The sequence below is a fragment of the Myotis daubentonii genome, chromosome 3 (genome assembly GCF_963259705.1).
Source record: "Myotis daubentonii chromosome 3, mMyoDau2.1, whole genome shotgun sequence".
NCBI lineage: Eukaryota > Metazoa > Chordata > Mammalia > Chiroptera > Vespertilionidae > Myotis > Myotis daubentonii.
Genome location: NC_081842.1, coordinates 21,265,329 through 21,290,633, shown reverse-complemented (window position 1 = coordinate 21,290,633; position 25,305 = coordinate 21,265,329). Strand labels below are relative to the sequence as shown.

The following is a 25,305-nucleotide window of genomic DNA, read 5'->3' as shown; positions in this document are numbered from 1 at the left end:
AGATTTAAATGATTTGGCATCGAGAACATGTAATCTTCAAAGCCCACTATTCTAAGCGGTGGTTGAGGAGCTGTGGGTCTTTGGAAGGAGATGGAAAAAACTGAGCAACAACCAGCTTCCTCTATTGATAGGTGAGACCAAACTCCACAGAGGAAAACTGCATGAGATTTAAAACATTTGAAAATCTGTGTCAGAATATGTACAGATTTTCTGACTAAGAATAAAAGCCTTTTGTGATGAAAATAAAATGACTAGCCAACCTAATGGCTTCAAGTGAATAATATTTAACAAAGAGTTCAGGAAAAAGTTTTTACATCCTTGCAAAAAACACCTTCTTTCCTCCCCCACAATACTGCCATGACAACTGCTATGAGGCAGGGACAGGCGGAAAGGTAAAATTCTATTATGAGATGTGCAGAGAGCCTCACAGATGCACCCCATCAGGATGAAAAGTGGGCTGCTGCTGCGGCTCCCACCATCCCAGGTGCTGGGAAGGAGGGGGAGTCCATATCTCACTGGTCATCGTCCTGAAATGTGGAGGTGGGTATAACTTGTTGACCCACTGGAATTTTAATTACAGCTGATCTTTATGGTGACCTATTGATTTTTCTACTAATGTCAAATCTTCTCATTTGTTCTTTGGTCTTGAAAGGAAAACAGGAAAAGGAAAAAGGGGTATTTCTAGTAAGTGCTGCATTGAAGGGAGCTAAGGAGCAGAGCAGATTCAAGCGATACGTAGCCGCCGTTGTAGTAGTTGCCAAGGCCAAGATAAAACTGTTTAATCTCTTCACACTGAAGCTACACACTGGAAAAGGGAATTTTTATTCTGATTCAAAACCTAGCTGTAGCCTTACACACTGAAATCCCAGTGCCCTGCCTTTTCAAGGACCTCATTATTACTTTAGCTGTCTCACCTCACCTGAATAAGTCTTGGATGCTAGAGAAAGTGATGAGGATGTAATGTTTTATACTTTAGGGTTCCTTTCACTCTCTCCTCTCATTTGTCACATATTTGCATGATATGTTGGGTAGCCTGTATAATAGCCCCTGAAAGTTGTTCATTGTCCTAATTCGTGGAATTTGTCAATAATATTACCTTACATAGTAAACGGGACATTGCAGGGGTGATTAAGTTAAAGGTTTCAAGATGGAGAGGTCATCCTGGATTACCCATTGGGCCCAGCACTATCACAACAGGCTTTGTCAAGGGAAGACCAGGGTATCAAACTGAGAGAAAGAGGTGAAGACAAAATCAGAAGTTGAAGAGATGCGCTTTGAAGGTGGACGAAGGAGCCAGGAGCTAATGAATGCAAGTGGCCTCTGGAACTGGGAAAAGGGAGGGAAATTAATTCCTACCCTGCAGCCTTCAGGGGGAACACGGCCCTGCCGATACCTTGATTTTAGGCTTCAGACTCCAGAACTGTAAGAGAATGCATTTGTGTTGTTTTACGGCACTAATTTCATGGCAGTTTGTTGCAGGATAGGAAACTAAGGATTCTTGCTGGACCCCTTTTACTAAATCACCTCTTGTTTTGAAATAGGACCACAGAAGGTCCTGCTAAAACCTGCAGGAAACATCTGGTGGAGGCTGGAATCCCCAGGCACGTGTGCGCTGGTTTTTGTGGTTAGGAATGATCCTGTGCTTTTCTGGTCTAAGAGATCCAGGCCTCCTGAGTTGTTCATATCCTAATTCATGAAACTTGCTATTCTCTACTGAAAAGTCTAGACCTTTTTGGAGAAATTATATTTGATGGAAATTGAAACCTTAACCTTCTTCCTTGGAAACAAAAGATAAGCCACTATGGAGTGGGAAGTGAGGCCATGAATTTCCCAACACCCACTCTCTGTTTGAGTCCCTTTACACTTCATTTATTTTCTCTTCATTAAAACTAATCCTATATCCAAGATGAACACCCTCTGGAATTGGACTAAGACTTCTGGATTTTCAGCCTTTTCAGTACATACAAGATGATACGGAAGCGCTCATGCGTGAAGGGGTAGGAAACAGAGTAATGGCGAGTCAAAAAGGTTTATGTTCATCAAATGCCTCAAGGGAATGCGTTGCTGGTTCTTGAGTTGAGAGAGAGAGAAGGCACATTCATTAAAGTCGTATTATTTACATGATTGATTTTTATAATAAGCTTGCTGCTCTGGTCTCAGGCCAAAGACACTACCAACAAAACCCAGTGGCATAAAAACCAAGTTTAAAGTGGAAACTAATTTCAAAGAAATGGGAAAGAGGGTATTTTATTAGCATATGTTCTTCAGGGGAAAGCTTGCTTTTCTTACATAAGAGCTCTTTTAAACCAAATGGGCCTTCCAGTACATACAAACTCATCATGAAGAACACTGCAACTGAGTCCCTTCTGGGATGCTCTCCTGGACGGTGGTAATTACAAATGCAGAAAACTTCTCTTGTTAATAAGACTAGCCATGCGCACTTGCCTTTACATTTAAACCTGCTAGACTGAAAAACACTTCTCTATAAGAGTCCATAAAAAGTCAAATTAATTGTACTATACCTTGTTAGTTTTTATGTGGATACTCAACCAGCATTGAAACTTACAGATTAAAGTTGACCTTTTCATGCTTCTTCAACTCAAGAGACATCAGTTATCACCATTATAATATTTAGAGCTGATGATCTTACAAGAATTACTATGCATCAGCACAGTTATCCTCCACAATTCTAGAAAATAGGTTAGAATTTTTTTAAAAAAAAATGTTTCACAGCAAATTTTTCAAAGATTAACTCAAAATATTAAACGGATTTTTCTCCAAATACAGAAAGCATGACCACGAAATGCAAACAAGGAGATAGAGTTTGCTTCTATTATTAGGCGATCTTGCTATTCTGTATTAAAAAGTCTAGATTTTTACTTCGAACTATATCCAGCTCTGGAGGACTTCAAGGAGATGTAGTCATGCTGTAGAGGGTTTAAATGCCAGCCATAATTACAACTGGGAGTCGGAAAACGAAATCTAGGAGGAAAAGATGAGAACCATCCTGGAATTAGGAGGCTGTCGTGGTAATGGTTTTCAAGTACCAGAAGCCTTACGAGGCAGGAAATTATAGCTGCTCATTTTCTATTTCAATCAAGGACAGACCCAGAAGCTTTCCATACAGCTCGGAATGAGCTGAGTCAATTGCAAGAAGGACTTTGACTTCGTGAAATGCTTTTTTTCACTCTTGGATGGTTCAGCAGCAGAACAGTCGGGCCAGGTGAGCGGGTGCTGGAATCAGAATGGGAAGGAGTCCCCTCCCTGGTGTCCCAGGGGTGGGGGGTCCTCCACATGCCACTGAGCGCCCCTCCCCCTTGCCCCACTGCTGTGCCCTTGCTTTCTTGCCCCTCAATCTTCTATTTCCACTTTCTAAACTGTTAGGATCCAGACAATAGACGAGCCATCTCAGCACCCTCACCTTATTGCTTCCTCTGAGCATTTAGAGCTTAATGAATGATTCTGATTCTTAGAAAGAAGAGCCAAATTTTTTCATGACTGCTGTGAAAGGAGATTACACAATATTTCTTCAGGGGCCTTTACAAGTACTTGCTGCACAGTGTAAATTGGAAAAACTGTGCAGATTTCTCACGAGGGCTGCACCAGATGGCCCGTGCAAGAGCTCTCAGAGACCTCCCTCGCTGTCGATTCTAAGGGAAAAAGAAAAATCACTGCCGGGCTTCTGTTTTGGTTTCCAATCTGAGTAACTGAAAATCAACCTGCAAGGAGGATTTTTAAATGTACTTTGATTCTGAGTCCCAGGAGCAAGGTTTCCAAGTAACCTCTGAAAGCATGAAGGAGAGTAAAGCATGCTCGGTGCTGAATGCCCATTTGAGCATTTCTGATCCAGGACTGACATGTTGCACCGTCCGATCACTGTGCCCATGGTTTCGTAGAGCCCTTTCTGAGAAACCAGTTCTCCACCAATGGTGATGCTAAGCACACTGTCATCTGGAAATTAATTTATGGCCAGGTTCAGAACATGTACAAGTCAAAGGCTATCGTGGGGATACTTTGGGGTCCTCACAGCTCTGCAGGCGGTGAAAAAAGCTGGTCTGGCTCTCTCAGTACACAGCATGGCTTTGCTGCTTCTGGAGATAAAAGCTAAACTGCAAACTGTGCATATGTGTCGGAGGGAATTGTCCCTTCTAGAAGCATTAATGCACTGTGCTTCTCTCCTGTGTTGAAAACATGGGGCATAACCAAGAAGTTGCAAAGTAGAAGCTAAAGGAGTGCGCAAATCCTACTCATGGTGTCAGGAGATCTGAGCTTGGCATTGACCCTCCCATCTGTTTCCCGAGTAGCTCTGGCCAAGGAACTGGCCGTTCTCTGTAAACCAAGGTGACTGAACTAGATGGCACCTGAAGTCCCCTCCCTGTGGACGCCGCTGCTCACGCATTCATTACTAGTGATCGCACAAGATTAGTCAATCATTATCAATACTGAAATGGGAATTTTGAAGACTTTTGCCTTAAATTCCTCAGTCTCTATCGCTCTATTTCCTAATACTGAGAAGAGTGGAAAACTGGTGACAGTGATGTTTATTAAGCACACAACATGATTAATTTGCAACATCGAACTCTTTTTTTATGTCTATAACTATCATAATGACTGTGACATTCTTGTAGGAAAAGTATGAATTGATGCTTGTGAATTCAATTCTTTTCACAAAGGGGTTTCCTCTCCCAAAAGGAGTTTGGAGTAATACTCAAGGAAACCAAGAGTCATATATTTTAATCAGATTCACTGCACTCAAACCTCATACTAGTCATCAATTAATAGACTAATAATAGACAATGAATTTGATAAAATTTGAAAAATCAGTCAAATTTATTCATCTGATTTTCCTTTTGAATCTAATGCTGTTTTCTTCTCCTCTCAGAACATTTCTCAAATTACCTCAAGTTGAAATGTTTTCAGATCATTTTTTAAGAAGGATACCTATTAACATGAGGGCACTTCTAAAGGGGGTTATTAGGTAGATTTGGGATCAAGGACTCTATCTGAAGCAACCCAGTTAAAGATTGCAGCTAGAAGATGCGCTGTTCTGGAAACACTGAATGGATGCCTTCCCTTGCACATGTACACACACACACACACACACACACACACACACACAGAGCCATGGACCTGGAACTGCTTTTGCCTGACAACTTCCAGGAGGCTCCCTCCCTCCTACCATTTTCTCACCATCCCATGGATGCCAGACTTCTGACTGGTGCTTTGCAGAGGTGGAATAAACTCCATGAGATTGAGTCAGCAACTAATTTTCAGGAAGGTTCCTCCCCATTCTCAGCATTTTGCTTTGAGGAAGAGAGGAAAGCCCACACCCATGATGGGAGTCAGTGGGAATGACAACTGTACTCTTTACCAAAAAAAGAGGGAAAAAATAAATGGCATTTTAAGTAACCAAGCTGCTCTCTTCTCTGGACTAAAATCAAATATTTCTATTTGAAACACAGCCACAGAGCTGGTTCTTCTCCTCTTCCACTTCAGCCCACCTATTTCCTCCCACTTTTCCCTACACACACACACACACACACACACACACACACACACACACACACACGGTGCCTTTTACGTAATGGGCTGGCAAGACTGATCTCACTTCAACTGCTTTGACTCAAAGCCTGCCCACCATTCGTAGGAGGTAAAGAACAGTGTATGAGACCTGTGCTTTAATAAAGAGGCTGGGGTAGGAATGGCCTGGGGAAAGCACCTGTTCTGTGTCTTTTCTAGGTGGTCTTGATTCTACATAGAAAAAATAGGGAGTGCTACAGAATTCAACATAAATTCTCTTATTTCAAATGTAAAATATGGAGTGGGAAGTGAGACCATGAATTTCCTTTTGTGAGCAACTGCCAGTTTAAGCCTCTCTTGACAGAATTGTGTAACCAGACACCCTGATCAAAAACCTATAGAGGTTCCACCATTGCTGATGTTTACCCCCTATCTAACTTACTTACCCTGACCTCCAAGGCACCATCATCTAATCCCTCTTTAACTCTACAATATGCTCTCTCACTACTTGCCCGCACAAACCATCTACCCTATTCCATGACTTCTCACCACTCCATGCAGTCTTTGGGACATGCTGTTTCCCCTGATGAAGGCTGTTGTCCTCCTCCTCTCTGCTCATCTTGGTATTTCTCCTTCCTCAATACCAAGCTCCACTGCTCACCTTTTTCATGAAACCTCTCCCTGCCTATGGCAGCCCTGGTGAATGAGGTCTCCTCAAACTACTGCAAGATTTATTTTTTGTATCCCTTAACATAGGCAGCCCTTTGTGTGTAGAAAACTAGTCAGACTAAACTGTAAATATTCCAGAAGGGACTCTCATTCTCTGTATCTGCAGTACTTAGCAGAGTGTCCCACATGTGTAGTCATTTTCCAAGTAGCTATTATGTGCTAGGTGCCAGGTTACAAAGGTGAATAAAATCCAGACCTCATGCTGCTCACAGACTGATGGGGAAGATACAGATGCAGATATATAATATCAGCACCATGCAATCAATCGTTTCAATAACAGAAGTAAGAACCAAATGCAGTGAAGGCAGTAAAGAGTAATGCTATATGGGAGGGAGCCAAGGGTTTCACATAGAAGATTATGCTAGAGTTGGTCTTGGAGGATGCATGGGAGTTTGCCTGACTTGTCAAGAGGGGTAGGAGCATTCCAAGACAGAAGGACCAGTGTGAAAAATGATACAGAGACATAAAAAAACACACACACAAGAAGGTTCAGGGTACCATGAGCAGTCCTTACCTCAAGCATGAAGTTGGAGGTAAAATGAGAAAACAAAGAATAGCAATGGGAAAGCATGATGGAAATCAGACCATGAATTGGTCTGATGGGAATCAGACCTCAGGTGCCTGTTAAGTAGTTTGAATGTTATATTCTGAGCTACTAAGTGACTTGGAAATAATGTTATAATCTCATGGTTTCTAATGCATCCTAAAAGTAACAATGACACCAACCTGATTGTCCCTCAGTGGATGAATGATTAAAAAACACTGTGGAACATCCACACCACCGAAGACTACTTAGCAATGAAAAGACATGAATTATTGATACACACAACAATTTGGATGGGTCTCAAAGGGGTTATGCTAAGTGGGGGAAAAAGCTAATTCCCAAATATTAAAAAACGGTATGATTCCATTTATATAAGGTTTTTGAAACAACAAAATTGTAGAGATGGATCACGAATTAGTGGTTGCCAAAGATTAGGGATTGGGGAGGAGTATGTGGCTGTGGCTGTAAAAGGGTAGTTTGAGGGAGCCTTGTGACAATGGAACAATTCTGCTTCTTCATGGTGGTGATAGTTACACAACTTCCACAGGTGATGAAACTGTAGACATATAAACACACACACATGAGTATATATGTAACTGGTGTAAAATGAATAAATTCTGTGGACTGTACCAATGTCAATTTACTAGTTTTGGTGTTGTACTGTAGTTATATAAGATATGACCACTAGACAAAAAACTGAATTAAAGGTACAAGGAAATTCTGTGTGTGTGTGTGTGTGTGTGTGTGTGTGTGTGTGTGAATTCCTATGAATCTATAATTATTTTTAAAAACTTTTAAATGACAGAAGTGGTAATGTGATTGACCTAAAAAACTGGAAAAAGAAGTTTTTTAGTGGAATTCAGATTATTGCTCAGGCAATACTTCTGGTAAAGAATCCTCTTAAGAATTTTAACATGTCTTATGTAACTATACAGCACAAGACTATATTGACGTGAATGTATGTGTTACAGAGAAAATTTTTCTCAATGAAATTGCATCCATCAATATTCAAATTGCTCTAGAGCTAAAGTAACAATGATAGAATTGGAGGTAGCTCATCAGTACAAATGTGCTCAATTCTGAATGACAAAAGCACTGAGACGATGTGAAATCTAGTAGCTGAATCATTCTAAAGACTTATAAAAATGATACCAACAACCAAACAAGCAAAAATAACCAAACCAATCTGGCTTAACTTCGGTTCTGCGTGATTTGGCTTTCTTAGGATGAAAGGCTCATGTGTTTATCTACATCTATCACATATGGTTGCAGATTGTACATCAAACTCTAGCATGGTCTAATGAAGTCTGAGATTAAAAACACACAAAATTAACATAAAGAAATACAAATGCATTAACAAAGCACAAGTGTAAACACTCTAAGAAATGTAATAAATAGTTCTGTTATTTACATATAGGACAGTCCCAGGATAAACATTACGTGGAATCTTGTTCTTTGGGTTGACAGTATCATTGAGTAGCAAATTGTTCTCATGGATTATTTTTCCATCCTTAGCCTTGAAACAATAGCTAATTTTATGCGAGATTCTTGCACAGTAGTAGTGTGGGTCTAATAGTGGATTTGAGCACTTTATTCTTACAGAATTCAGATGCTTCACACAAGTGTATATTATTTCTAAAATCCAAGTTCATGAGTTCTTGATTAATGAATGGTAATCACAGACTATGATTTGAGTTGGGCTTTAAAAATCATAAAGCAATTATATGAGCAGAAGGCATTCTATTTATTTATCAGGGTTATAGACAAGTCCTCAATGGCCAGGCAGCGCCTTACAGCATGATTGGTACCTAAAAGAAGTCCCTGGGGTGGCAAAACAGGTGGCAGATATGGACACAATTACCTGTGCCCCAAGATGCAGTCATAGTCCTGAAACTAAAGCAGAGATGATAGCCACAAAACGGATAAACTAAGTTGGCCCAGGCATGACTATCACCCTCCAAAACATATCCTTCATGGGAATGTCTTACAATAGATTATTGTTTGTTTGTTTGTTTTCCCAACCTGAGTATAAGCCCCAAACCTTGCCTGGTTTCCATACCTTTGTACACCCAGTTCAGTAAGGTTCCTGGTGCAGAATAGGTGCACAATAAATATTTGTTGACTAAATGAATATCTCTTTACTCTATAACACTGCTTTTTGACAATTTTTGAGTGGTAGACACTTCAAATTCTGATGAAAGCTATGAACCCTCTCCTCAAAAAATACACAAAAAGATAATAATCTTTTATCTTCTAGGGTTTGTGGATCCCTATTAAGCTATGCCTAATGAAATAATTTTCAAGGATAAGAATATTATTATTGTTATTTAATCCTCACCCAAGGATATGTTGAGAGAGACAGACAGACAGACAGACATTGATCAGTTTCCTTCATATGTGCCCCAAAAGAGAATTGAACTTGCATCCTGGGTATGTGCCCTGATCAGGAATCGAACCTTAGACCTTTTGGTATACGGGATGACACTCCAACCAACTGAGTCACCCGGCCAGGACAAGGATAAAAGTATTATTATAAACACAATTAGACAGTGACTTTCCATTCTAGTTCCTTCAGACATTTTCCTGATCACTTACGTAAGCCAATTCCCTCCCCAACTCTATGGCATTATATTTTATGTTTTGCTATTTGTTATCATCAATCAATAGTCTACACATGGATATTATATTTTAGTGACATCATTTTCAAAGAAAAAATATAACTGGGCTAATAAAGCAATTCCTTTCATTGTTTTTAAAGTGTATAGTTAGCCTCTTTCTCCTCTCACCTCTGTCTCTCCAACACTAAGAAAATCTTAGTGTACATTTGGCATAATCTCATTATTTTTTTCCCTAAGGTCACTCTGAGTAGAATTTGAAAAAGAGAGGGGTTAAGTCATACTCACACACAAAACCACCTGCCTGTCATAGATAGGAAGGTTCAGAATAAGAGGGGGAGTGGAGACCAGGTATCTTATCCAGTCACCATAAACAACAAATAGCATATTACTAGTAAAGTCAGAGTACACTGAAGACCACAGGTGGCTACCTTTTTGTCCAAAAAGAGCAGGTTTTAGTTACCAGTAATGAGAGATGCCCACGTGAATCTTACTTGCACACCTTTTGGTAAAGAGAGGCAATTATCATCCCATCTGAGCTGAGCAACTATTACCAGAAAACCCTTAATAGAAATCTCCTGCGTCTGAAAGCCATCGTAAGACCAATCTCTTCCAATACAGTGATACCCAAGCAACTAGGAAATTCTGCCACCAGAAAGGAAGGGGTTTTGTTTCTTCTGGTTTACAAAAAGAAAGCTCGTAGTTCGGCTAACATGCTGGAGACCACAATTCAAATCACCTCTCTGATCTGCCTTAACCCTGAGTGTCCCGTGCCCAGGGGCCCTGCAGAGGAAAGCAGCAAGCAGCCCATCTTCATTTCAGCTGCTGAATCGGATGCAGAGCAGCGCTGTGTCCACGGGGCAGGGGTTGGGTGTGTGCCACAGAAGCAGCAATAGAAAGTGCCAGTGCACTCAAGACTGCAGTCTCAGTTAGCAGACTGGCACTGTGGGGCCCCACTCTCCATCATGGAATATCAGGTAAGCAGAGATGCTCACGCTGCTGACACATGCGGAGCTGCCTGGAGTCTGGCTGACTGCGTTATGCTGAGGTCCGGTTTTAGCCATGTTTTATAGTGCCCTGATCCCTACCCCCACTCATAGCTTGCTTCCTTAGTACCTCAAAAATATGTCAAAACAACAGTGCCTGAAGTTTTTTATAATAAGAAGCTTTCCTGTAACTCTGCAAAGAAACTTTTTCAAGGACAAGTTTTATAGAAATTGGTTTAAATGCTTATTTCAAAAATCCCACCTGGGAAACAATCTTGGGTGTGCACTATTTTAATTGCATTACATTTCTGCTATCCTAAAACCTAGTTCCTAAGAAAGAGGCTGGACAGTTAAATGTAAATCATTGACAAAATCATATCTGCATGTTAGGGTAACCAAAGCCTTTGGAACATGCTTCACTAATTTTTCTCCTCAACGTTTGCAAACATTCTTTGATATTAGAAACACAGTAGTTTAAGAGCAATAAAGTCAGGAAACTTCAGTGCAAAGCAGAGGCAGGAGACATATAACTGAATAATGCAATTTTCTACTTCTCAAATGTAAGTCATTCCCTATTTAAGAGAGCATCAACTATCACCATGACGATTTTCAACTACGGAAAACTACAGAGGAAGAGTGACCTTAAAAATTTATGAGGAAACTAGTAGTATTACAACAACTGACTTTTTCTCTATACTTCACAACAGCATCTACATTTTACTTAAATTTAGATTTAAATGTCAGTCTTCAATCTAATTTGCAACAAAACTTCCTCAAAAGTTTGCGTTGTTACCGTGATTTTTCAAGAGATAAATAAGAACGAGTACTAGATGGGAAACTATTTTTAATCGTATAATCACAAAAACTACATCTGTACCCTAAACTAGGACAACCACATGCTGCTGAAAAGCTACCCTCATCTCAAAACCAGTTCCCAGCAGTTATGTTACTCCCTGCAGACTAGATTGCATACAGCTCCCAAGGTGTACCTAACACTTCAGAATATACAAAATGGGCTGCATGTTTTAAAATCCTATGCACACACACCACAATGTGGGTTTCCCACCCTCCTAAGGAGCTAATCAGGGACACCTGAGAATTCTAAATTAATGACCCACCAATAAGGAAGTCACTTTGCAAACCTGATGAACTGTGTCCACTGCACCTGTACAGACCCCGGCAACCCCGGGGGAGAGGAAAGCTTACATCCATACCTATATTTCATGCCAGTCTGCTTGGCGGTGGACTCTTTGAGAGAAATGTGATGCTGAGGGGTGAAGGTCCCCAGGCTGCGCGCGATGATAGCGACCGTGCGGAACTTGGCCCGGGCTGCGTTCACATTGGGGGCGTTGGAGCTCTGCTTGCTCATAAGTCGGTCCTCACCATTCCGGCTCTTCAGATTGTGCTCTGTGCAGGCTATGGAGACTTGCATCGCTTCCCCGGGCAGCGCACGGTCCCTCTCAGAACCCCGGAACCCAGGCAGTCACGAGAGGTTGAGTAGTTGGGAGGGTTGCTGCTCTTCTTTTAACCCCTCCTTGGCCCCCTTGCTGGGGATGCGATCAGGGGAGTCCTGGCGGCAGACTTCGGGGCGGGGAGCGGCAGGAGAGGCTGCAGGGCACGACGGAGCCCGGATCCCACAGAAGTCAGCAGCCAGCCCTGAAGTTGTCACAGCTGGAGCGCGGATCGAGCTCTCCGATCCTCCCGGCTAGGAATCTCCGCTGCTGAAACAGCCAAATCCACGCAGCCGGGAGGCTTTCGCAGCCGCCTGGAGCTGAGCGTTCGTGCTGCCAGCGCGCAGCCCGGCCGGAAGCCCATCCGCCGTGTCCGAATGCGGGCTCGCCTCTGGGCGCTGGGTCAAATCCACGCAGGCATTCCGCAGCGCGCGCTGCCCGCACCCTCTGGACCACAGGCAGGATGCTCAAGCGGCGCGCTGAGCATCCCGAGCAGCGGCTAATCCTAATCCGATCCCTGGGGACCGGTGGTCTCCATCCGCGCAGACTGCCTGCTCCCTCCCTGCCCCGCTCCGGGGGGTGTCCTGGGGGCTCCTCAAGACCCCTCCCCACTCATGTTCAGGCCAAAGCTTGGGTGGCTGAGCCCACAGGAGCCCTGGCTTGCAGCTGTGCGGAGGAGCAGGCAGCTCCCTTAAAGAGCTCCTGCCTTTGTGTGCAAGGGAAGGCGAGGATCACTTTCACAGGCTCCTGCGGTAACAGAATCCTGAGGGCTGCTCCTAAAAGGGGGGGAAGGGGGACTCTGCCCAGATTCAACCCAAATCCTGCTGCAGCACAACAGTTGGAACTGGGGGAAGGCAGAGTGGGGGCCGGGTGCTGCCGCCAAGATGATGCCAGTGAATTAACACAGGAATACTCTGACCGGCCGGCTGGCTTGGGAAGACACAGCCGGAAATCCCTTTTAGCCTTGCCAGCATTCATTTCCCCTTTGCATTATTTCTTAAGCAGATAAGTTTGAAGTTTCCTGAAAAGCCACAGTGCAGACTTTATGGAGTCAGGTCATGGAACTCGCTGCAAAATCTATTCTGGCTCCCAAGGGAGAGCCAAGGATGGGGGAGGAGTCAGCAAGCTGGCACCACCCCAAGGGGCCTGCACTGGGCAAGCAGCAGGTCCCCATGACCACCCGGCAGGGTCCAGGCCTGGTGTCTGGAAGTATGGGCACTACCGCCTGGTCATCTATGGCCAGCTGGACAAGCACTGTCCTTAGATCAGGGCTGAGCAGCGAGATGGGAGGCGGGAGCATCGCCCGGGGCAGTGTCAAGTGCAGAGCAACTGCTGGATAAATGCGGTTGCATCAAACTGAGCACCAACAGGCCAATAACCACTTATGTCTCCATTCAAAGTGCTTGGAAGCCAGACTTCTTGTGTAGATGTATTTACAACAAAATTGTGGCTTCTTCAAAATCGGTTTTCTAAGCATGGTTCCCAACAGACACTGCTGTCAAGCAACAAGGAACAGGGTTCAAATCAACAATATTTGTGAGCCATCCCTGCACTGGGCAGTGAAGAGGAATACGGAGAGGAAAATGAACACTGCCCTTCTCCCCAAGGAACCCGCAATCTGGGTGGAAAGGACAAAGCATTCCATCTTTTTTTTTACTTATTTAAATTCTTTATTCTTTAAAGTATTACATATGTCTCCCTTTCCCCCCCTTGACCTCTCAAAGGGGCTCATTAACAATGTGGGAGGCACGTTAGTTTTGAATGAGTTGTGCAGACACTAAACACCCTGGGGTTTAGCAGGGGAGAAAGTCTCATTTCTTGATTTCCCACACTTCTATTGAGAACCTACTAAGTATCTGACTTTGTAACTGAGGTGCAAAGATGACTTACAGAGGCTGGACCTCAGGGAGTTCATGGCTGCCCAGGCAGCCCTCAGAGAGGGGTAGGACTTTTCGGGGGGCATGAATTTGATTAGCAGGGGAGGAGGGAGGCTGTCTCCCAGGGGTTGGCAGCGTAGAGAGAACACACACTCTGGCGGTGGTGTCTATATGATAAAAAAACATCAAGTTCTTCCCAGCCAAATTAAGTTGTAAGAATTAAATTTTCAAGTAGAACCTGTGCCTGCTTTGAATTCTATTTTAGGTATGAATTTTAACATTTTATAACCTGCACATAAGGTTTAATCTCATTCTTTACCCTCCATGCCCTTCTCACTCTTACTTGAAAAAAAAATTAACATACTGCCCCATGTTCAGTGGCTGGGAAGTAACTTTAGGATGGGGTGAGGGCTTTAGCAAGGAACAAATGAACCTAGGAGGCCTGGTTTTTACCCTCAACTCTAAGGAAGGAGTTCTTCAAGCAGTATCTTTGTTCCCTAGAATAAGTAACAGTGGGCAAAGATGAAGCAGATCACTAGATCCTTTCTTCTTTCACACTAAGCTGGCTCATTGGAAATGATCAGTGTGGATCACGAAAAGAGTCACAGTGAGAGGAGGAAGAAGTGGGAAGAATCAGAAGGAACAGCTCATTAAAAGGACAAAATAAAGCAGCCTGGGAGACAAGATGAGCGCAGTGATCATCACAGGGCCAGAGGGGTCAGGAGCCAGTGGCTGGGGGACAGGAGGTGCTGTCAATTCTACAGGGAGGAGGGGAATGTCAAGGGTTCAGAAGCTTTGATGCTGTTCACCTAAGTGGCTTTTAGGTTTGCCAAGAATTAGCAGAGCAAGGCTGGCACACATAACCAAAAGCAGAACAGGGAACAGGTTATCAGAATTAAAACATGTATGGCAGATCCCCACTGAGTCATCTCTTTATCTCCCACAGGACGTAGCAGAGTGCCTCATGCACAGCAGGCCCTCACTCAATAAATAATTGAGCAAGAGAGATAAGGGGGGTGGGGGGGAGGAAGGAAGAGTGTGGGAATATGCCAAATTCTTGGATAAACATGATTTCTTAAAAAAAAAGAAAGGAAGAAAGAAATGTCTGCCCTTTCTAGTTTCACACAGCCTGAACACTTAAAAGGAGTAACTGTCCCACATTCATGTCTGCACCTCTTGAGTACAGACAGGTGTTCGTTCCAGCCTCTAGTATGTGTCTCAAAGAGAGTCCAGTAACGGAGGCCCGAGGAATGCTCGCAGCACAAGCCCCTTTCTTGCTGCCCACAGTGCACCTTTTCAGATCTGATTCCACATGGGCTTTCTGACAGCCAGCCAGCAGCATGGTGACTTACCCCAGCTGTGCTCACCCTTCCAACATTAATGGAGCAGTAGGTCTCAGGAGCCCGGAAATTAGAAAATAGTTGACTGTGAGAATGCTCATTCCTAATAGGTTTGTGCTAATGGGCCACATGCTAATTAAGCTGGGGAAATTGGATTTGGAATATGTATGCTTTCACTGTCACACAAGAGGATTTGGAGGAGTTCTCACTATTACTATTTCAGGTTCAAATAAGCCCCACAAATGATGATTTGTATATACACATAGATACAGACATGGATATAGACATAGATATAGATATATAGATAGAAACAGATATATTGTTATGGGTCCTCCCCAATCCATATGTTGAAGTCCTGACCCCCAGTAAGTATCTCAGAATGTGACTGTATTGAAGATTGGATCTTTAAAAATGTAATTTAGGTAAACTGAGGTCATTAGGGTGGGCCCTAATCCTACATTACTGGCATCCATATAAGAAGAGGATATTAGGACAAAGACACATACAGAGGGAGAGAGGCCTGCAACAGCAGCCGAAGGCCTGGGTTCCCAACCCAGAGATGCCACTTTTTCTGTGACCTCGGGTGTTGTTATAGTTCTCTCTGCCCCTTCTCTATCACTTGGAAATTTTTATTTCCAAGACCCTCTCTTGTTCTACAGATCCCATAAAGTGCTTTTTCAGAGAGATGTGGAGTACAGGATTACATAAAGCCTCATTACCACTAACTCTGCAATTCCATCGTTGCTGGGGTCCAACCCCAGCAGGTCCAGGGGTTCCCAAAGGCATAGACGGAGTCGGCGAAGAAGGAAGGACATGGAGACAGTGTTCAGTTGATCAGCAGCCTAGCCAGGATCTCCAGCCAGGATCTCCAGCCAAGTTCTGGTCTGGATCTCCAGAGAGGTTCTGCTGTTTATTGTCTTGTTACATCCGTATTTATACCAGTTGATTTTAATCCTGTCAATTTCTATTACAAAGGTTAGGGCGTTTCTTATCTCCATTCCAGGGAGTAAAGATTATGTAGCTTAAGCATGATTGTTTGTAGTTAAAGTGATTAACTACCCGCCTGGCACTTAGTTAAGGAGTTTCATCCCCTCCCTAACTTCAGGGAAAAATCCCTACCTGGGGAAACAACCTTTCTCAGAGAGGTGACCTTGGTTAAAACACACAGCGCTAAGGGGAGCAAACATATTAAGAACAGTATGCTATATACGCCAGGTCCCTTGAAACATATGCTATGCAGATGTTTCTATCCTGCAGCGACTGTGTCAAGCAGCAAGGATAGACCGGCTTCCGGCACATCGTGGTCTGAGCTGGTCTCTATTTATTACCTGACATTTGGAATTCTTTGGAAATAATGCCAAAGGGTCATCATTGGGTCATGGTGACAGAGCTGGTAAGGAACAGACCACAGCCTACTTAACTTGCACCCAGTCTTCTCCTTCTCATCATGGAGTCTTCATGGTAACATGGAAGGGCTCTGGGGTGTGGGTTCAGTTGGTGCTGATGTGAATCCCAACTCTGTTCTTCCCTTCCCTCCCGTGAGCCACTGAGCAGTATTCTCAACCTCCCTGCACCTCAGCATCCTCTGAGGAAAAATGGTGCAAGAACATACCTCTCTGCTGCCTGCGGATTCCTCTAGTATTTTTATGGTTTCCTGTCTTACATTTAAGTCTTTTATCCATTTTGAGTTTATTTTTGTGTATGGTGTAAGTTGGTGGTCTAGTTTCATTTTTTTGCAAGTATCTCTCCAATTTTCCCAGCGCCATTTATTGAAGAGACTGTCTTGACTCCATTGAATGTTCTTGCCTCCTTTTTCAAATATTAACTGAGCATAGTGGCTTGGGTTGATTTCTGGGTTCTTTATTCTATTCCATTGGTCTATATGTCTGTTATTGTGCCAGTACCGGGCAGTTTTGAGAACAGTGGCTTTGTAATACAACTTGATATCTGGTATTGAGATCCCACCTACTTTGTTCTTCTTTCTCAGGATTGCTGCAGCTATTTGGGGTCTTTTTTTATTCCAGATGAATTTTTGGAGAGTTCTCTCTAGGTCTGAAATATGCCATTGGTATTTTAATGGTGAGTGCATTGAATCTATAGATTGCTTTGGGTAGTATGGGCACTTTAATGATGTTGATTCTACCAATCCATGAACACCTTATGTTCTTCCATCTGTTTATGTCTTCATCTATCTCTTTTTTCAGTTTCCTGTAGTTTTCTGAATACAGGTCTTTTACCTCCTTAGTTAAATTTATTCCTAGGCATCTTAATTTTTTTGGTGTGATGGTAAATGGGATTGTTTTTTTAATCTCTCTTTCTGTAAGTTCACTAGATGAATACAGAGGCACCAAAATCTCAGACGTATGCCGAAGCAATATCTTCACTGATACGGCTCCTAGGGCAGTGATGGCGAACCTTTTGAGCTCGGCGTGTCAGCATTTTGAAAAATCCTAACTTAACTCTGGTGCCGTGTCACATATAGAAATTTTTTAATATTTGCAACCATAGTAAAAAAAGACATATTTTTGATATTTATTTTATATATTTAAATGCCATTTAACAAAGAAAAACAAACCAAAAAAATGAGTTCGCGTGTCACCTCTGACACGCGTGTCATAGGTTCGCCATCACTGTCCTAGGGCAATGGAAACTAAAGAGAAAATGAACAAATTGGACTATATCAAATCAAAAAGCTTCTGCACAGCAAAAGAAACCATCAACAAAACAAGACAGCCTACTGCATGGGAGAACATATTTGCCAATGTTATATCTGATAAGGGCCTAATCTCCAAAATTTATAGGGAACTCATACAACTTAACAAAAGGAAGATAAACAATCCAATCAAAAAATGGGCAAAGGACCTAAATAGACACCGTTCAAAAGAGGACATTCAGAAAGCCAAGAGACATATGAGAACATGCTCAAAGTCACTAATCATCTGAGAGATGCAAATCAAAACAACAATGAGGTACCATCTCACACCTGTCAGACTGGCTATCATCAACAAATCAACAAACAACAAGTGCTGGAGAGGATGTGGAGAAAAAGGAACACTCGTGCACTGCTGGTGGGAATGCAGACTGGTGCAGCCACTGTGGAGAACAGTATGGAGTTTCCTCAAAAAACTAAAAATGGAATTCCCATTTGACCCAGTGATCCCACTTCTAGGAATATATTCCAAGAAATGAGAAACACCAATCAGAAAGGATATATGCACTCCTATGTTCATAGCAGCACAATTTACAGTAACTAAGATTTGGAAACAGCCTAAGTGCCCATCAGCAGATGAGTGGATTAAAAACCTGTGATACCTCTATGCAATGGAATACTACACTGCTGTAAAAAGGAAGGAACTCCTACCATTTACAACAGCATGGATGGACCTGGAGAGCATTATGCTAAACAAAATAAGTCAGCCAGAGAAAGATAAATATCACATGATCTCACTCATTTGTGGAATATAATGAACAACATAAACTTATGAACAAAAACAGATCCAGAGACAGAGAAGCATTGATCAGACTGTCAAACCTCAGAAGGAAGGTAGGGGAGGGTGGGGTTAAGGGAGAGAGATCAACCAAATGACTTATATGCGTGCATATAAGCATAACCAATGAACACCAATACCAGGGAGGTGAGGGCATGAGCGGGGGGTTGGGGGGGTGGGCAGTGGAGGGATAAAGACACATACCAGGATGTAATACCTTAATCAATAAAGATAATAAAAATTTTTTTAAAAAAAGAACATACCTCTCTAGATAATAGTGGGAATTGCATGAAATAGTGCTTGACTCATAGAAGGCACTTAATAACTGTTAAGTATCCAACTCAATTTATTAAACATGGGGCTATTGGGAACTCTTTAATCTCTCAAACAAGCACACCAGGAGACTTCAGCAATTACTAATAACAGTAACCCTTACACAGCACTTCCTATAGCCTGGGAACTCTTAAGAACACTTCACATGTATTAACTCATTTACTCTTCATAAAACCCCATGGGGAGGTGCTATGTTAGCAACACCATTCTATAGTTTAGAAAACATGTAACACAGAGAAGTAAATAAGTTGTCCAAGGTGACACAGTCAGGAAGCTGCAAATCTGGGATTTCCCTGGGGGTAGCCTGCCTTCTTAACACTGCACATGCTGCTCCTCACTGCAAGAATTTCCTCATGAGAAGGGCTTTAAATAGTGTCATTTAATTAGTATCATTTAAGAAAAATCATATTCTTATTATGAGTGAGGGGGAAAAATTCAATATTAAAAGTCTAAAAATTTCAGAACAATTAAATCATTCATTCTTGGTAGCTTTTTGAGTATGCATTTTATCAACCTTTTAAATAGTTCATAACACTTTATTCCCATTACTCAAGAAAAAAAATGTTTTCCTATTACCTGGAAAATTTTTTATTGATTCAGTTTCTTACAAGTAAAGTCAAATGCTTTTTGCTGAGTCTATTTAGAATTTATGGTTTATTTCCATTGGAAGCCACAGCCAGCCAGGGCCAGGAAACATTCAATTATGCAGCCAGGGAAAATTGGATTCATTCAACACAGAAAAGATCTGCTAATATCCAAAGAATTTTAAACATGCAAGTGTACAGATGGCAAGCCAGTTTGTGTGCCTATTATTTGCTATTAGAAGAGGAATTATGAGGGCGGGAGCTTGCTATTTATCAGAAATTCTTAACATGTAGGTTTGGAGAACAATTGATTATACTCTGACAAATTGGATCAGTTATGAAAATTAGCATGGGTTTAGATTTGCATGAACATAGGTTTGGAATAACAGAGAAAGTAAAATTGAGAGGCCAAATTGGAAATACTCAAGGCTCTACTGAATGAAAGAAACTTCCAGATCTCTACTCTTCTGCTTCCCTGGAAGAAAAGTGTCACCAGAGAATCCTTACCTGGATACTCTGAGATCAAGCCAATATAAGGATACTAACAGTATCAGTCATATGTTCAAAAACCAAAACATAATTAAAGGATAGTTAAGCTTTTCAATTAACAGTGGAAATATATCCACAGCCACTGATAAATACGTCCTTAATTTAAAACTTCTGACAAATCAGATGTATCAGCAAGATCTCCAATATTGTGCATCGTTTTATAGTTTCAAGGGAAAGTTTCATAGTGCTATAGTGTGGAAAGTAGGAAATTCACAATTCATTATTTTGTTCAGGCCTCTTCATGGTTGGTAATTTCTCATAAACGTGTCAGGAACCTGGTTATAACGCTGGGAGAAAACAGGGACATGTGGGCTGTGTATTTTTTATAAATGTTATTAGTTCTACCTAAATTATTAGCCATTAATATAATTTCTGCTGCTGCTTCTAATGGAAAAAGCTGGTCGGAAACATTTGCCATGTCTTCAGACAAAAGATTTTTCTAAATAACTAATATCACAGAGAATTTGTTTTCCAAGATAATTAGAAATATTATATTTCATCCAATTAAGATTCCATAAGACATATCAATATTTTGTATACCACCAAAATAAAAAATTGTGGCCAATTAATTATGACACAATCCTTTTTTCTACCTTAAACTTTGTATTTAAAAATTATTGAGTCTTTTTAGACTTAGGTAGACTTTTCAGTCCCAATTTTCACTCTTGTACATATTTAAAAAAGAAAATATAAGGGGAATAAATTGGCTAAAGTATTCCCCAAGTGTGTTCCCATTTAGAAGTTGAAGCTTCTGGATATTTTACTAAGAGTCATCAATGTCCACACCATCATTTTTTTGTGTTGGTATTGCAGCTTTGGAAAAAAAAAAAAAAAAAAAAAAAAAAAAGCAAGCTCTACTAATGTCTCTGGGATGTTTTCCAAGCTGTTGACACCCCCTCTGAAAGTTGTGATGCATGAGCCAGCAGCAACTAGGAATTATGTCACAATTTCAGCAAAGGAAAAAATATGTGCTTCAAGGGATTGATGAACTAAGATGATTTCTAAGATAGTATATTATAAGCTCTTATTTCATGCCAACTAAAATATTGTGATAGAAGGGAAGGAAGAAAGGGAAGGAGGGAAGGAAGGAAAGAAAGATTTTTGAGCACCCACTATCTACTGGGCACTGTGTCAAAGTCTTCTATAACATTATATCATTACTGAGGGAAAGGAGGCAGAAAAAATCTGCCTTTGTTGAGCATCTAAATTAATTGGGATCTCAACTAAGTAATCTACAGGTGGAGTTTCATAAGCCTTCATCTTCACCCTTGAAAAACTGAGAAATGAATCAGACTCTGGAATTGCTTCCCGCATAAAGTCACCCTTGCCTGATCAGGTTGAGAAAAATAAAGCAACTAAAGATCTTTCCAAAACTATTTTAATGGATTAATATTTACTTATTTGAGTTCAAATTTATTGGACATCTTAGAGTAAGAGAAACTGTATTACACGTCACTTTACCTCATAATATCTAACATTTTTCTAAAAGATGTATTCTCTCTTTATTCCATTCATTTTCAAAGGAAAGGTGTTATAAAAAGAGCATATCTGAAGTCCTATGAGATTTCTTCTCACTTAATTCCTTTCCTTTGGCACATCACAGAAAGTTAATGTAGGAGACCCCTCAGGCTTTCATCTCCTTTAAAGCAAAACTCATTTGGAAGATATAAGGATCAAACTCTCACCTTATGCCCTGTGAAGTACTGTATTGTCTAAAGTTTTTTTTATAATGCACATGTATTACTCTTAGAAGTAAAATAAAATAAAATACTTTTTCAAAGTTATTTTTCTTATTATAAACTTATCACAAATTTATCTAATAAGAAACAGGATACATGGAAGCAAGACCCAAAAAAATATGTCAAGTATTCACTGATCCAGACTTTTAATGTTTAACATTGTTGTCAATATCTTCTTGGTTTTCATATTTTTTATTTTCTGTGCATAATTTAGTGGTTGTTGTTGATGTTGCTGTTGTTGTCTTATGCAATTGAATACTTTTCAAAGTATGAATCAGTTGCCACATCCTATCATTTTGCATTTGTTTATTTGTCTTTTCATCTTTGTATATTATATATTCTTAACTCAATTATTTGTTTTCACCATTCATTGATCACCACATCAATCTGCATTTTTCATTGTTGAGTTGACAAGTTCTATACCCTAATGAGGCAAAGAGATAGAAAACTCAGCCCCTTCTAAAAGGGTTTTCTTCCTGGCTGGAAATGGTGCAGACCTCCACTGATAACTAGCTGCCTACTCTAAATGTCAGGACAAGTGGTATATCTGATACACAATATAGAGAAAGAGGGAGAGCTCACTGGGGGGTTGGGGCAGGTGGAGAAACTATGGTGGCATCAGAAAAGTTCTGAGCATTAGGGACAGAGAGAAGAACCCGGGCAAGGAAAGAGAACAGGGGAAGGAGGAGACACCAGCAAAGGAAGCAGCTTTAGACAAGACAGGGAGGTTGAGAGGCCTATTGGGAAATAATGAGCAAAACACTTTAGATGGAACCTTATTTGAAAGAGAGTGTAGCTAACAAATGATGCAAAACAAATATACAGAAATCAACTGGAATCTGTTGTGTGCAGCCTGGAATAAAAGTCTAGGTAAAGGCTCCCCTCCTTTGGCCAGTTGGATGAGGTGGGTGGGAGAGGGGGCGTTTGAAGGAAGAAAGTTCATCAAGGATTCTGGTCTGGAGTGAGCAGTGTAAGCAGTATCTTCGGAAGATCCATTTGGAAGCCAATAGGAGGGCCTGGAGATGTAAGAGGTTCAATGCAGGAAGACAGTTGGAGACTGCTAGAATCAGCTGGCCATTAGGTAAAACCTGCTGATGGAAAAATGATACTTTTAACTGCCAGCTATAGTAGAAAGATGATGGGGAAATCATCTTTGATGGTTTCAGCCCACATTGCATTGTGAGCTGAACAAACAGTTCACAAAATAACATGTATAGTATGAGCCTGTTTTGACAGAAGCAAAAGTTATCTCTCTCTGCAGAGACACAAAGGAATATAGCAAATACATTGGGTATATTTAATATGCCCAAATATTATCTGTAGTTTCCTGTGGATGGTGGAACCCTGGGTAATTTTTATTTCCTTTATTTTGATAGTATATGATTTTCTGCTGTGAATACATATTATTTTTGTATTATGAAACAAAAAAATGGTACTCAGCAAAATAGAAGTGATGCTTAAAGCAATGAGGAGCCTGTACGTGTACTTATCATGGAGGGAAGACCAATGATGTTCCTGCTTTTATCTCACGGCGCCCAGTACTGTGGGATAAATGTCACTGAGCCTACTCAGCTCGCTTTCTAACAAACACGTATCGAGTGCATATTATCCAGGATGTGACCATTTAGCTTTACTGACTGATATAAAGAAGAATTTGGCAAATCAAATCACTGTTATTTGTTTCTCCATAGATTTGATATGGATTCCTGCTGGGGAGGCAAGCCAGAAATGGTCTGGCTCTCTAAGAGTAGCAACAATTAAACATGAAATAGTAAAGGAATTTTTGGTAATAACGACTATGAACTCTATCAACCTAAGCCTGGTTGGCGCTCCCTAGAACTGCCCTCTACTAAACAGAAGAGAACCTATGTAAGTCCAGGGTCAGCCAAATTAATGCCAGCTGAGCTCCTTAGAAGAAACGGATATGTCTCATTCTATCACATGCAGAGGGTGCTTTATTAATTACTGTTGACTGAATAAATTAATTTCTACCAAACGCTTGGATAATGACAGAAGTGGGTGGAAATCTGCTATATAGAAATATAATCACTATGCTGAAATTTCGGAGATATCTTTAATAATTGTAATTTTTCCCCATTATTCTGCATTCACTCTTCACCCTACCTCCTATTTGTTTTATTTAGATGTCCATGGAGTCACCCACATTGTGGAATGAGGCGACAAAGCAGCCAATGACTGCCAAGGCTTCCAGGGAACACCGGAGTCACAGAGAGCAGAGCTGGATACAAGGCAGTGCAAGGTTTGCAATCAAAGATACTGGGTGCAGCAGAATGCCCCCAAGGACTAGGGGAGACAACTTTGGGACACACAGGCACCAGGTGGGCAAGGGCCAATTCAGAGAGCAACAAAACCTGGAGAATGGCCTAAAGATCAGCTCTGATGGGGAGTTGGAACTTTGAATTAGCTAAATGTTTACCCAAAGCTCCTGTTTGGAAAATGAATGAGTTACCTTCAACAGCAAGTTATAGGCTTCTTCGTGCCCTTAGCAGAACTAGAGGGTTTAGAACCAGATAAGGACAGTCAATAAAAACTCCTTTTCTGATCGTGGATGGACATTTGCAGGATGTGGAAGACTCCCAGCGATCTGAGGGTCTTATGCTGTCACTTTTGACCTCAGACCTCCCAGGTCGATTTTCCAGGATGAACCTTCCATGTCCCCCAATAGCCAATTCTAGGTTTAAGAGGCCTCACTTTATCAGATTATAATGTCTCCTTGCCTCTATCAGAGGATGACTCAGGTCTTCTTAAGCGGGCTTGAGCAGATGGACAAGGTGCACAAAGATTATGACTGGGGAGTTTTCTTCTTGTCACTGATCTCACTTTGAGCCTCAGGCACAACCCCTAGATGCAGGAGGCCCTCCCAGGGTTTGCTGCTGCAGTGAGCTCACTGAGTCTCTAGGTCCCAAGAGCTTCCTTTGGCTTGAACCCCAGTTGTTTCTAGGTTCATTTACAGATCAATTCACCCATTTATAACTCCTTAAGTGACATTTTAAATGGAGGTCTCATTAAACAAAAGCCAATTGGAAGCAGAGTCATCCCATTTCCCTGCTAGTAAGATTGCATTTTCTGTACAAACCGCTGTTATGTTCCACATCTGAGGCGGGGGGGAGGAGGGGGGGCAGGGGTAGCCATTCCATAGCTAATATCATTATTTAGGCTCAGTGCTCACTCACTCAACAGCATTGCACAGTACTTATAACAATATGGCTGTTGATTATAAAAGCTTTCATGTGGGGGAAGAAGAGAGAGAATTTTTGGACACCTAACATTTTTGGCTTGGGGCTTTACCTTTTAATTGATTAGAAATGAGTTATTTAATGTTACATGTAGATGTAATGTAGATGAGAAAATATGTTCCTTCCAGCAAATGACTGCCTGATTTTAATGTCCCCATAATCATTCTTAATTGTTAACTGTCTTCTGAAATTCAAAAGGCAGTCATGTGGAGGAGGGAGGACATTTGGGAGTGTTGCTACAGGGGATAGTAACAGGACCAAGGGGAGCTGGCAGCAGGACCTGCTGACAATGG

General features: G+C 41.5%; 1 protein-coding gene across 2 annotated transcripts in view; it reads right to left on the bottom strand.

Moving 5' to 3' along the window:
- KCNAB1 (potassium voltage-gated channel subfamily A regulatory beta subunit 1) overlaps positions 1-25,305 on the bottom strand; it is a 293,179-nt gene that overhangs the window by 188,455 nt on the left and 79,419 nt on the right. The window contains exon 1 of one of the 2 annotated variants that reach the window (XM_059686874.1): positions 11,609-12,643. The exons of the other annotated variant lie outside the window; for it this stretch is intronic. Within the exon in view, the coding sequence (XP_059542857.1) occupies positions 11,609-11,826 (218 nt within the window). The 5' untranslated portion in view covers positions 11,827-12,643. Of the gene's footprint in view, positions 1-11,608; positions 12,644-25,305 lie in introns of those variants that run through there. 2 annotated transcript variants of the gene reach the window in all.